The 14,160-nt window shown below is 34.6% G+C and overlaps 3 protein-coding genes across 3 annotated transcripts in view; all 3 read left to right on the top strand.

Moving 5' to 3' along the window:
- The window catches only part of LOC132191600 (nicotinate N-methyltransferase 1-like), a 2,481-nt gene extending 644 nt beyond the window's left edge, over positions 1-1,837 (top strand). The window contains exons 2-3 of the mRNA XM_059606691.1: positions 115-179; positions 1,396-1,837. Coding sequence (XP_059462674.1) covers positions 115-179; positions 1,396-1,695 — 365 coding nt within the window. The 3' untranslated portion in view covers positions 1,696-1,837. The remainder of the gene's footprint in view (positions 1-114; positions 180-1,395) is intronic.
- A 1,515-nt stretch (positions 1,838-3,352) lies between these two features.
- Positions 3,353-4,360, top strand: LOC132191599 (putative disease resistance protein RGA4). The gene has a single exon (XM_059606690.1). The coding sequence runs from the start codon at positions 3,353-3,355 to the stop codon at positions 4,358-4,360; it is 1,008 nt and encodes a 335-aa protein (XP_059462673.1).
- Positions 4,361-6,992: 2,632 nt separating this feature from the next.
- LOC132192310 (nicotinate N-methyltransferase 1-like) lies at positions 6,993-11,675 on the top strand. Its single transcript, XM_059607605.1, has 3 exons — positions 6,993-7,739; positions 10,026-10,090; positions 11,217-11,675. The coding sequence occupies exons 1-3, from the start codon at positions 7,040-7,042 to the stop codon at positions 11,514-11,516; spliced, it is 1,065 nt and encodes a 354-aa protein (XP_059463588.1). The 5' UTR covers positions 6,993-7,039; the 3' UTR covers positions 11,517-11,675.
- Positions 11,676-14,160: the final 2,485 nt, after the last annotated feature.

Raw genomic sequence — 14,160 nt, 5'->3', positions numbered from 1 at the left:
AAAGTACTCTCAAAACACTTAAAACACCCTTAAAAAAGCATTAAAATTATTTGTTAGGAGCTACAAATAATAAAACAAATACTCACAAAACATCAAAATTGTTTCTTTTGGCAGGAGTGACCCACGTTGGTGGCAACATGTTCGAGTCAATACCTACTGCCGATGCTATCTTCATGAAGGTTTGTCTATTCGTAAACTGAAGATCGAGTACATCACTTTCTATTATAAAATTATCATTGAATAAAATAATAATATTTAATAATAAATAAAAGAACATGTAAACGTGTATCATATATCTAATTGTGATTTTCACGGTAAAGCGAGTAGTTTTATGTCTTTAAAAAAAAAAAAAAAAAAAATGAATAAGTTTTTTATTATATATGATTTCCACATCTCGAAAGAAACACGACAAATGAATTTAAAATTGGCCATTTATCTTCTTGGTAATTAAATTAAGACGATTTGGCCTTGTTGTGCAACCTTCAACCACATGTAGCCTGGTCAGAATATGCGGCTTGAGAACCCCACCGGCCACTCTCTCTCTCTCTCTCTCTCTCACCAAGTTGGAATTACATTCTTATTAGGTTAATTAAAGTGATGCTCGTGACTTGCCCTCCAATATAGGAAATTAATTAGGAATAGGACAGAGTAGGAAAGACTCATGAATTGGTGGTCCTGCTGTGTTCATCACGGGGTCTATCTATTAAGTTGGAGTTGGTTTTTTCTTTTTCTTTTTTAATCTACAGAGTATCTTATTACTATGAAGGTCAATTCTTTACACGACCCACGAAACTGATATGAAATTAAGAGGTTAAGGTTAAGAGTTCTGACCATTTTAAATATTAAAGAAATTGGATTATGATTGATTAATTTATACAATCTTATACTGATCATGTTTTGACACAACTCAAACCCAATACACAAATATTCATGGATATTTTAGATCTTAAATGGCTAGTAAATAGAATAAAAGATCTTATATTGTGTGTCCATCAAATGGGCTTCAATATCCACTTTGTTGTATTTGGCCACAATATACCATGCATTGTTAATTTTGTTTCATTTTTGTACCTTTATAAATTGTCATTACCGTACATGTGACACTACCAATTCAGCTAAATTTAGGTTTAATTGTTTAGTGACTTATGTGGTAAGTGTGATGTGAGCGGACATGTTAATGAAACTTATAATGTTCTTTCTAACTGGTATGTTTTTAAAGAAAGCTCGCAGTACTTATTTTAACTCACTTAATTACCTTGTAACAACATTGGCTGTCTTTTTTTAAGTACCTTTTAAGTTGTCAAATGCTATCTCAAATAACAGCGTTGGGTGTCTCTTTTCCACCCACAATGTACTTGAAAGCTAATTATCATCTTCTACAATGAAATTTGGCAGTGGATCTTGACGACATGGACAGACGATGAAGTGAAGTTGATCATGGAGAACTGTTACAAGGCACTCCCAGTTGGAGGGAAAATGATTGTCTGTGAGCCTGTGCTGCCGGAGAAGACTGATGAAAGTCAAAGGACACGTGCCCTCTTAGAAGGAGACATCTTTGTGATGACGATCTACAGGGCAAAGGGTAAGCACAGGACTGAAGAAGAATACCGGCAGCTTGGTCACTTGGCTGGTTTCCCCCATATCCAGGCATTCTACATTGATTATGTCTTTACTGTTTTAGAATTCCGAAAGTGAATGCATCAAGAGATCTGTGTTACTTACTGTAACCCTTACCAATAACATAGCTTCAAAAAAAAAAACAAAAATCAGGGTTACTAGCCTGTTGTATTACTTTTCTACAAAAACCCTACCAAGCATCAATAAATGTATCTTGATATACTTCTTCCCAATTTTCATGTTGCATGACAGCCTTGGATATAGATCTTCAACAACTTTGTTGTTGGAATTGCTAGTGCTTTAGGTAGCAAATGTGAGAAAGTTAATATGGAACTCACATGTTCAAATAAGTTTTTGGCTGTCTGCCCTCTGTCTGCTTGGACAAGTGGATCCTGTAAGGACTCTCTCACATTTGTTGTCCGAATTGCTAACAGTACAAATAATAAATTTATGAGTATTCGGATATGACAACCTTATGGAATGTTGTTAAATGAGAACCACATGACATTAGTTGGTCAGTTTGAACGTAGCACTCTATTAGTTCATTGAACTATAGGTTTACGAAAGACTTAGTTTGATTTTTCTGAAATATGGGTTTTAGCCCTGGGAGAATTCGAATATATTGGTGAAAAGATTAGATTAATAGAAAATGAAATAAATTTTCTGGAACAAATGATTATTTGTGTTTGATGGGTATAGAAAATAAGCTTAGGGTCTAGGCCCAAGACCCACTATTATACTAGCTCAAAAAAGCCCAAGAGAGACTAACATAAAAGACCAATTCTCTTTATTATAACTCAAGTATGATTCTCTCTCAGAAGATATCTCTTAATTATTTTCCCCTCCCCATATTTCCTTTCTTTGAGGCAAAAATACTATTTGATAGTTAAGAGCCTCCCAGGCTCCCCCGCTAGGTGCTGGCTGGAACCATTCCGATGGCTTTCTTCTTCTTTTGCTGGTGACCCGCAGCTCAGTTGGAATGTTCTTAAAAAACAGAACACAACAAAAAAAAAAAGAAAAAAAAAAAAGAAAGAAAAGCAAAACATAACCCACTTTTTAGAGAACTTTCCAAACCTTCTTATAGGAATATTTTGAGAAAAGAAACACTTATTCTTTACATTAGAATGAAGACTAATTAACGTACATATTCCTTACAAATTTATAAAAACAAGAATACAAAGAGGAGTAGCCGTGCAACTATCTCTATCTTATTTAGAGTTAGTTGCGTAACTGCTTCCTTATTTTTCAGGTGTCTTTGATTTCTTACTTACCAAATAATTTTCATAAATAGACCCACAAAAAACACTTTCTCAAATGTGCATGGTTCATACTAAAAAACTTTCAACTTTCTATGGTATCTAAAAAAAATAAAAATTCAAATCAAAACATAAAAGGCACCTTCCAAATAAAGAAAAAGAATATGATAATAAATAGGAAAAAAATATGTACTAAAGAATAAGTAAGACAAGAGGAGAATAAAGAAGCACCCACTTGCACTCCAAAGCTTTTGATTGCATTTTTTATGAAATAGAAAAAGCAATATATACTTGAATTAACCCAAGCTGCATATATACTCTGTGAAACACATGGAGCCAAAAGATCAACTACCTATAAAATGGTTGATAATTAGTTCACCGGCCATCTTCGAAACTCACAAACCCCCAAAACACTAATCCCAATTTAACAAAGAAACAAACAACCAATAGCTTCTGGCCTCTCCACCAAGTCACCAAACATGGCTGGATTTGCCTCTACCATCGCAAAAAATATCTTGGGGAAGCTAGGATACCTTGTTCATGAAGAGCTCCGGTTGGTATTGGACATCAAAAGCAAGCTGACAGACCTTCAGGGCACCATGACAACCATTAACGCCGTGCTCTTGGATGCTGAAGAGAAGCAATCTAGCAATCATGCGCTGAGCATTTGGCTAAGGCTGCTCAAAGACATATTTTATGATTGCGAGGATGTGCTAGATGGAGTTGAGTGCGAAGTTTTAAGGAAGCAAGTGGTCAGAACACATGGGTGCTCTAGCAAGGAGGTATGTGACTACTTTTCATGTTGTAGCGCCCTTGCATTTCGTTTTCAACTGGGTCACAAAATCAAGAACATTAGGGAGAGGTTAGACAACATTGTAGCTGATAAGAATAAATTTAATCTCGTAGAACGAATTGAAGATAGACATGTTGTGTATGTGAGAAAGGACATGTCCCACTCATTTGTTCGTCCTTCAGAAGTCATTGGTTGGGAGAATGATAAAAAAAAGATAATACAACTTTTGTTGCACCCAGATGCTAGTAGAAATGTCAATGTAATTCCTATTGTTGGTATTGGGGGGATGGGGAAGACCACAATTGCTAAGTTGGCATACGATTATAAACTTGTAGCTAAGCATTTTGAATTGAGAATATGGGTTTGCGTATATGAGGATTTTGATGTTATTAGGTTAATAAGAGAAATTCTTGCGGAATCTGGTGTTAGAATTGATGAAAAGTTGAGTACTTTAAATGAGTTGCAAACCAAGTTGAGAGAAAAGTTAAAGAAAAAGAGATTTTTACTCGTCTTGGATGATATTTGGAATGAAGATCTTAAAAAATGGATTGAATTGAGAGATTTGCTACTTGATGGTTCCAAAGGAAGTGGAATTTTAGTGACAACACGTGGTAATAAGGTTGCCTCCATTATGGGCACTGTTTCCACGTATTATTTGAAGGGTTTATCCGAAAAGGATTGTATGTCTTTGTGAAATATGCATTTAAAGAAGGGGAAGACAAAAAATATCCAAACCTCTTAGAAATTGTGGAAACATGTAAAGGAGTTCCATTGGCAATAAAGACTTTAGGCAGCTTACTTTTTTCAAAGGTTAATGAATGGGAGTGGAAATTAGTGAGAAACAACGGAATATGGAAATTAGAGCAAAATGGGGGTGATATTTTACCTGCATTAAAACTAAGTTATGATAAATGTCATCTCACTTGAAGCAATGCATTGCTTTTTGTTCTCTTTTCCCAAAGGATCATGAATTCAATAGTGAGCAGTTGATTGCGACATTTAGGATTGACAATTTTTGACACAATCCACTAACCTAACACGAAATTAGCAAGTTAGATTATGATTAATGAGTTAGGTTATTGTTAACATATAGTCTTATGCTTATGTCATGATATGATTTGAACTCAACACTTACACATGCCATCCCTAATTATAGTAATTGAAGTGGTTAACAAAGTTTTTTTTCTCAAGTTGGGTTTAAAATAATTTTCTTCTCCAATCTATTATATTAAAGAAGTATGTGTCTTTTAAGACACATGAAAATATTGTAGATTAATTTCTCATCCTCCAACCAGTTTCACGGAAACTCTATCCATAGGTGATAGGTTGTAGCCACGACGAACTCACATCTTTGTGTCGGCTGGAAAAAAGGTATCCAATTACTCGATGAGGTGAAAAGGTATACATGATTTATGTACTCTATATATTTACTCTTGGATAAACCAAGTGACATGTATGACCCACATATCCTATCATGGAGTCGCCACCGGCCACCTCACATTTCTAACTAGTCTATTACTAATTATCTTTGTCACAAGTCAATTTGGTGGCCTCAAAATGAACTTATAAATTTATGAGATTTTATAAATAAATCACTACAATTTATTTGGTTTTTTTTTTTTCCTAATTACAACAATTTATTGGTTATATGTCAAATTAGAGGACTGATTTTATAATTTTGCTAAAAATATTATAAAATAAGTATATGGGTGACTCATAACCTTTTGTTTTTGACTTAGGGGCAAAGTTAGGCATATCGAAATTAGCTTGGCTTGACTTGACACAATTGTGGTGGACCAATGATTTGTTATTTAGATTTGAATTTCCTACCATCTCTTATGAATTGTAGAAGCTATGAAAGGACGAGTAATTCTAGATGTCCCTCTTGAACCCTTCCAAAACTGATGCGATTATTAAATTCACCATTTGTCTAATCAATTTGTTAGGTCCATGACCCCTATGATAACACGGCTCTATAATAGTCAAATTTTTGATAGAGAAATGCTATTTTGGATTTTTATGTAAATGGTTAATCAAACCCTTCAAAAAGATCTCCATCCGATTCTCTAAAATCATGTGCAATCACTCAAATGCAAAAAAGACAAAGTTTTCCTCCAAACTGCGTTGGAGGAAATTCCTCTAACCTACGATATAAAAGTGACATGTGTTCATTCTTTTATTAACATGTAAGATGTACATGAGTTTTTAATCAAATTTATTCTAACTTTGTCCCTACTATTAAAAAAACATGTGCAGCTTACATGTTCAATGGACGCATGTCACTTTTATAGACTAGGTTTAAAAAATTTCCTTCAACTTAGTTTGGAAAAAAACTTTGTCCATGCAAAAATGCAATGTAACTACATCCGTTTTTTATGATTTTTTTTTTTCTCTTTCTTTTTTCATTTTCATCTAAGAGCAAGTATATGTTTGAAATAAAATAAAGAATAAAATTAAATATTTAAATGATGTTCGGAAACATTTTTTATCCCGATCAAAAAAAAAAAATTTTTATTAGAATGAAATCTAAAATTTTTCCAAGAAATAAGTGAAAGTGGAAACCACTACAATGAATGGTAAAAAAATGGAAGGGAAAATGGAATCCAAAGTTTTTCTGAGCAGTAAGTGAAAGTGGGGACAAAAATGTAAAAGGGAAATTTTTTAGGGAAAAATATAAAAAAGCCTCCCAAACAAAAAAGCCCCCAAACTATCAGCCGTTTTCGATTTAGCCCCCTAATGTTTCAAAAGTGATAAATTGCCCTCCAAACTACTAAACTATTGTATTTTGGTCACTCCGTTAGTCAAAACCATCAGTTTGGACGGAAACTGCAAAATGACGTCATTTTGTTGGGGGCTACTTTATCACTTTTTGAAAATTAGGGGGTCAAAATGAAAAAGGTTGGTAGTTTAGGGGGCTTTTTTATATTTTTCTCAATTTTTTTTTTCATAAGAGGGCATTGTAGTAAATTATCCATAACAAAACGACGTCGTTTTGTAGTTTCCATCCAAACTGACGGTTCTGACTAACGGAGTGACCAAAATGCAATAGTTTGGTAGTTTGGAGGGCTAATTTATCACTTTTGGAATATTAGGTAGTTAAATCGAAAATGACTGATAATTTAGAAGGCTTTTTTTATATTTTTTCCATTTTTTTATTAGGATGAAATTCAGATAAAAAAAAGAAAATAGATTTTGATTTTATATTTTAAATAATAAAAAAATAGATAATCTACTTTTCGTCGTTATCCCCTCCAATTCCAAGTCGCCATCATTGTTTATTAAAATATATAATATAAGGCTACCAATGAGAATATGTAAAACGTAGCTGTTTTGAAGAAAGAGATAGGAAAAGAAGTGAAAGTGATCAGAAAGCATGGAGGAGGAGAGCAGAGAGAGCAGGAACACAGCACGGCTGAGAATGATGGAGCTGGCCAACATGATAAGCGTGCCCATGTCTCTCAACGCCATCGTCCGCCTCAACGTCCCGGACGCCATCTGGGAAGGCGGTTCCAACACCCCACTCTCCGCCGCCCAGATCCTCGCTCGTGTCCTCCCCTCCGGCGATCCCGAGAACCTCCAGCGCATCCTCCGCATGCTCACCAGCTACCGCGTGTTCCAGGAGCAGGTAACCCACTCTGAGAGAAAGTACTCGCTCACCGAGATCGGCAAAACGCTCGTCACCGACGCCGATGGCCTTTCCTACGGCTACGGGCCATACGTCCTCCAGCACCACCAGGACGCGCTCATGGGAGCGTGGCCGCTGGTGCACGAGGCCGTAGTGGACCCAACGTGCGAGCCGTTCGTGAAGGTCCACGGCGAGCCGGCGTACGGGTACTACGGGAAGAGGCCCGAGATGAACGACCTGATGCAGAAGGCCATGTCGGGAATATCCGTTCCGGTCATGACGGCGCTGTTGGACGTATACGATGGGTTCGGAGGAGTGCAAAGACTGGTCGATGTGGGCGGGAGTGCAGGGGATTCCCTGCGGATGATCCTACGGAAGCATCCTCACGTTCGTGAAGGGATCAACTTTGATTTGCCTGAGGTCGTTGCCAAAGCGCCCCAAATTCCTCGTAAGCGTTGTTTTTGTTTTTGTCCATTTGCCGAATATACCTCCTTATTATTATTATTATTTTACATGTTCTCACAATGAAAGAAAAGGGGTGAGAAATTTGAACAAGTAATCTCTGCTTTATGAGGCATAGTTCAGAGTGATTAGTCTACCTCGAAGAATGATATACCTTACTAAGAAATATGACAAATGTTTTTAAGACAAGTAACGCTAGAAGATTTCTTTTATTTTTTTTCTTATAAATTTAATTTTTAAAATTATTATTAGATCAAAATTTAAAAATAAATTAATAATAATCTTAAAAGCAACCTTAAATTAATAAAGGGAAAAAATCGCCCCAAATTCCATGTAAGCGTTGTTTTTGTTTTTATCCATTCGCCGAATATACCTCCTCCTTCTTCTTCTTCTTATTCTTATTATTATTAAAACTTCACTTTGACCCACTGAACTTTCACATAATTTTACAAACTCTTAAATTTTATAAATCTTTTATTTTGGACCCCTGAACTTTCAATTACTCTCAAATCTCAATTAGAACCTTTCAGTTAATTTTAGCCGTTAAAAATACAAAAAAAAAAAAAAAACAAAATGTCTTTAATTTTTTTTTTTTTAAATAAAAAAACTTTTTGGAAGTTGAAATTTTATATAAAAGTCAGAGGGTATAAACGTCATGTAACGTTTAAAATCTGACAGAAGGGTTTATATTGAGAGTAATTGAAAGTTCGAGGGTCCAAAATGAGATATTTGAAAGTTCAAGGAGATTTGTAAAATCGAATAGAAGTTCAGGGGGCCAAAGTGAAATTTTTCCTTATTATTATTATTATTGACATGTCCACATAAGAGAAGAGAAGGAAAATGTGAGGAGAATTTGAACTAGTGACTTTCATTTTATGAGGCGTGGTTCACTCCTTGGAGACTAAATATACCTTATTAAGAAATATGACAAATATTTTTTAGACGAGTAACGCTAGAAGATTTTTTAAAATTTAAAATTTTTAAATTTTCATAAATTTAATTTTTAAAATTATTATTAGATGGAAATTTAAAAATAAATTAATAATAATCATAAAAGCAACCTTAAATTAATAAAGGGGAAAAATCTTTCTTTTTAAAATTGTTCTTTTTAGGATATACTTAATTTTGTTTGGGAGTCGATCATTTTAACAAGCTAGGTGAATACTTATTGACCGGCCACCCATAACAGACGCCCAAAGTGATTCAATGAGGTCCCTCAAGGTGGACATGAGGTGGTGCGATCGCTCTAAGAAATAGTTCAATTGGTTGGGATCACGTCTAATAAAGTGGAGGTCACTAGTTCGAATCTCTTTCTCCTCTCTTGTGCGGACATGTCCAAAAAAAAAAAAAAGACCAACGTTAGATTTCTTGTGTTTTTAATTTGAGAAATGCAAGAGTTAATAAGTTTCTTATATTTGACTCATATTCTTCTATAAATTCAATGGATCAATCATTAGATTTGTGAGCTTCACCATTGACTTATATAGGGTGTACAAATCTAATAGTTGATTTGTAAAATGAAATTGGCCAAATAAAAAATATAAAAAAATAAAAAATAAAAAAATTTCTCGTTACCCTTAACCCAGTAGGTTGTAACTTTTCTTTGCTCCTGTTTCTATTGATGGAGAAAGATCCTCTCTAGTTGAATTTAATTAGAAATGAGCCGGTCTCTTGTAAATGAAGGGCATAATTGTCAAAAAAAAAAAAAAAAAAAAAAAATTATATAAAATGACTTAGAAGAAGAGACGGCTCGATCATGTTCCAATCATGTTCAGCAAAGCATCTTCTCTTCTGTCACATCGATGGCATTTGCCTTTTCTTAAAAGCTCAATCTCATTTTGCTTTTTCGTAGGCCCCTTGGTATGGGCAGCCGAGCCTAAGGAAATTTCGGTCGGTGGGTGACTTATTATAGACCCTTAATTATTTTATCAAATATGGTCAATGATTTTGTCCCATTTAATTATTATATTATTGAAGAGATAATTCGTAAATTTTTTTTTTTTTTTTTTTTTTTTTAAATGTTGTAATAATTCAAATATTGAGGGTGATATAACCATTAGAGCTCTAATGGCTTTGTTTGTTACAGCTTTTTCTTTTTTTCTTTTTTCTTTTTTTGTTTTCTCTTTTTAAAACAAAATCTTTAATAAATGTGTAAAACATAAAATACTTTCAAAACACTTAAAACACCCTAGAAAAACATTAAAATGTTTGTTTGGAGCGACAAATAATAAAACAAATACTCACAAAACATCAAAATTGTTTCTTTTGGCAGGAGTGACCCACGTTGGTGGCAACATGTTGGAGTCGATACCTGCTGCTGATGCTATCTTCATGAAGGTTTGTCTATTCGTAAACTGAAGATCGAGTACATCACTTTCTATTATAAAATTATCATTGAATAAAATAATAATATTTAATAATAAATAAAAGAACATGTAAACATGTATCATATATCTAATTGTGATTTTCACGGTAAAGAGAGTAGTTTTATGTCTAAAAAAAAAAAAGAATGAATAAGTTTTTTATTATATATGATTTCCACATCTCGAAAAGAAACACGACAAATGAATTTAAAATTGACCATTTATCTTCTTGGTAATTAAATTAAGACGATTTGGCCTTGTTGTGCAACATTCAACCACATGTAGCCTGATCAGAATATGTGGCTTGAGAACCCCACCGACCACACTCTCTCTCTCTCTCTCTCTCTCTCTCTCTCACCAAGTTGGAATTACATTCTTATTAGGTTAAAGTGATGCGCGTGACTTGCCCTCCAATATAGGAAATTAATTAGGAATAGGACAGAGTAAGAAAGACTCATGAATTGGTGGTCCTGCTGTGTTCATCACGGGGTCTATCTATTAAGTTCGAGTTGGTTTTTTTTTTTTTTTTTTTTTAATCTACAGAGTATCTTATTACTGTAACGGTCAATTCTTTACACAACCCACGAAACCGATATGAAATTAGGAGGTTAGGGTTAAGAGTTTTGACCATTTTAATTAAAAAAATTGGATTATGATTGATTAATTTATACAGTCTTATACTAATCGTGTCTTGACACAACTCAAACCTAACATACGAATATTCATGGATATGTTAGATCTTAAATGGCTAGTAAATAGAATAAAAGATCTTATATTTTGTGTCCATCAAATGGGCTTCAATATCCACTTTGTTGTATTTGGCCACAATATACCATGCATTGTTGATTTTGTTTCATTTTTGTACCTTTATAAATTGTCGTTAATGAAACTTATAATGTTCTTTCCAACTGGTATGTTTTTAAAGAAAGCTCACAGTACTTATTTTAACCACTTAATTATCTTGTGATAACGTTGGCTGTCTTTTTTTAAGTACTTTTTAAGTTCTCAAACGCTATCCCAAATAACAGCGTTGGGTGTCTCTTTTCCACCAACAATGTACTTGAAAGCTAATTATCATCTTCTACCATGAAATTTGGCAGTGGATCTTGACGACATGGACAGACGATGAAGTGAAGTTGATTATGGAGAACTGTTACAAGGCACTCCCAGTTGGAGGGAAAATGATTGTCTGTGATTCTATGCTGCCGGAGAAGACGGATGAAAGTCACAGGACACGTGCCCTCTTAGAAGCAGACATCATGGTGATGACGATCTACAAGACAAAGGGTAAGCAAAGGACTGAAGAAGAATTCCGGCGGCTTGGTCACTTGGCTGGTTTTCCCCATATCCAGGCATTCTACATTGACTATGTCTTTACTATTTTAGAATTTCGAAAGTGAATGCATCAAGAGATCTGTGTTACTTACTGTAACCCTTACCAATAACATAGCTTCAAAAAAACAAAAAAACAGAAATCTGGGTTACTAGTCTCTTGTATTACTTTTCTACAAAAACCCTACCAAGCATCAATAAATGTATCTTGATATACTTCTTCCTAATTTTCATCTTGCATGACAACCTTGGATATAGATCTTCAGCAACTTTGTTGTTGGAATTGTTAGTAATGATGAATAATATAGAATCAAAAAGAGAGAGATCAAGAGAGAGTTTAGACACAGATTTACGTGGTTCGACAATGTGCCTACGTCCACAGGAGGGAGTGCGGCTATATTTTTCTATTTAATGATTTAGGGTTAAAACATAATATATTTATAAAAAAAACCTAATTATAAGTACTTTGGAAAACCCCAAAATACCCCCCACAACTTATTTGCCCCTAAGCCCACATAAACTAATTACACCCAATGGGCCAGTAGTAGAATATAAGCTACTTGTTCCAACAATCCCCACCTTGGCGAGTATTCACCTCTTTGAAGATAATCAAGTATTGGGCCTACGCCTGAAACTAATAGATTTGGGGATGCCGCCTTCTCTTATCTCCTTTCTAGCACCTGGAGACATTTGTCAAGTCCAAGCAGTGCTTGAACTTGTTTGCGGTAACAGGCTTCGTCAACATGTCCCCTGCATTCTCAAAAGTGTGAATTTTCTCAAGTAACAATTTACCTGTAGCAACCAATTCCCTAATCTTGTGAAACCTCACATCAATGTGTTTGGTTCTAGCATGATACACTTGGTTCTTTGCCAAGTAAATGGCACATTGACTGTCACAATACAACATAACTCCGCCTTGCTGAATCCCCAGCTCTCTGACTAACCCTGTAAGCCACAAAGCTTCTTTTGCAGTTTCAGCCGCCGCCATGTACTCTGCCTCAGTCGTGGACATCACAATCGTAGATTGGATCATAGACCTCCAACATATGGGTCCTCCTGCAAGAGTGAACACATAACTCGTGGTCAACCTCCTGTCATTCAAATCCCCTGCATAATCTACATCCACATATCCGACAACTGACAAATTACTTTTCTGTCTGACAAAAGTGATTCCATACTCTGTAGTATCTTTCAAGTATCTGAAAATCCATTTGACTGCATCCCAGTGCTGTCTCCCCGGATTCTCCATGTACTTGCTCACCACACTAACTGCATGAGCCACATCTGGCCTGGTACATACCATTGCATACATCAGACAACCCCACTGCATTGACATATGGGACCTTAGACATGTCTTCAGTTTTTTCAACTGTCTTTGGACACTGTGAGGTAGACAAACGGAAATGATTCGCCAAAGGTGTACTTACCGGTTTCGCATTCTCTATGCTAAACCTCTCCAACACCTTCTTCACATAGCCGGCTTAAGACAGCCACAATCTCTTAGCATCCTTGTCTCTGCAAATCTCCATCCCAAGAATCTTCTTGGTTGCGCCCAAATCCTTTAGGGGTATTAAGGCAGTTACTGTTAGCGGTTATTGGCAATAACCGCTAACCGTAACCGCCTTAGCGGTTAATAGATTCCACTAACCGCAACCGCTAACCGTCTAACGGTTAATGGTTAGCGGTTAGTGAAATAGATAACCGCCCGCTAATCGATTTTTCAAAATTGGGCTTTTTTTTTTTTGGCTTTTTGGGCATTGTTGGTCGTTTTTTTACCCTTTTTTTTTTTTTTTTTTAGTGCTTTCATGGGCCCAATTGCTATAAAAAAGAGCCCATATTGAAAAATCAAAAATATTTGACCCAAAATTTACATTTACTTGTACTTTAAAAAAATTTCCTTAAATATTAAATCATAACCGGTTAACTTTTTTCTAAAAAAAAATTCAACACAACATATAAAAAAAAGTTCAGAATTCAGACAACTGTCACAACATATAATGATAATACATTAATACTTAAATTGTGTTTATAAGTAACACATTGGTCATTGTTTAATCCAATATCAATTACTTAATTTGATATTATACGAATCATATCATCATTGTACATTAATAATATGATTCACTTGAAGTCTTGAATAAAGTATTTGAATTGTCATTAAATCATATGATTAAATATTGATATTATACATTTATATTATTCATATACATATGTAGACTTATATAGACTTATAAGTTTATAACATACATTAGAAATAAGTCTCTAGATATTTAATTGTTGTATTAGTATGAATTGGTATACTTATGAGTTATGTCATATTATATATGTATAATTTGTTATTATATAATCAAATGATTTAATGATCAATTGATCATGTGATATAATCATATAAATTATAGTGATAATATATTAATACTCAAATTGTGATTTAATTATTTTTTTAAAAAAATTGTGATTTAATGATCAAGTGATTATATGTAGGGGTGTAAACGAGCCGAGCTTGAGCGAGCTTCCCTTGTTCAAGCTTGGCTCGTTTAAATTTTACTCGAGCTCGAGCTCGAGTCGAGCTTAAGGGCGAGCCAAAAAAATCGAGCTCGAGCTAATAATAAGTCGAGCCGAGCCAGCTCGCGAGCTGGCTCTTATATTTAATATTTTTGTTTTAAATTTTTTTTTTAGCTTCAAGTACTCTTAAACGGCTTAAGAAGTTAGTTT

This window comes from Corylus avellana, chromosome ca9 (genome assembly GCF_901000735.1).
Source record: "Corylus avellana chromosome ca9, CavTom2PMs-1.0".
Taxonomy (NCBI): Eukaryota; Viridiplantae; Streptophyta; class Magnoliopsida; order Fagales; family Betulaceae; genus Corylus; species Corylus avellana.
The sequence above is the reverse complement of the archived record's forward strand: the minus strand, read 5'-3'. Positions and strand labels throughout refer to the sequence as shown.

Coding starts and splice junctions, on each gene's coding strand:
- LOC132191599 (XM_059606690.1), top strand. CDS start 3,353: ATGGCTGGATTTGCCTCTACCATCGCAAAAAATATCTTGGGGAAGCTA.
- LOC132192310 (XM_059607605.1), top strand. CDS start 7,040: ATGGAGGAGGAGAGCAGAGAGAGCAGGAACACAGCACGGCTGAGAATG. Junction 7,740..10,025: donor CAAAGCGCCCCAAATTCCTC/GTAAGCGTTGTT, acceptor TTCTTTTGGCAG/GAGTGACCCACGTTGGTGGC. Junction 10,091..11,216: donor CTGATGCTATCTTCATGAAG/GTTTGTCTATTC, acceptor GAAATTTGGCAG/TGGATCTTGACGACATGGAC.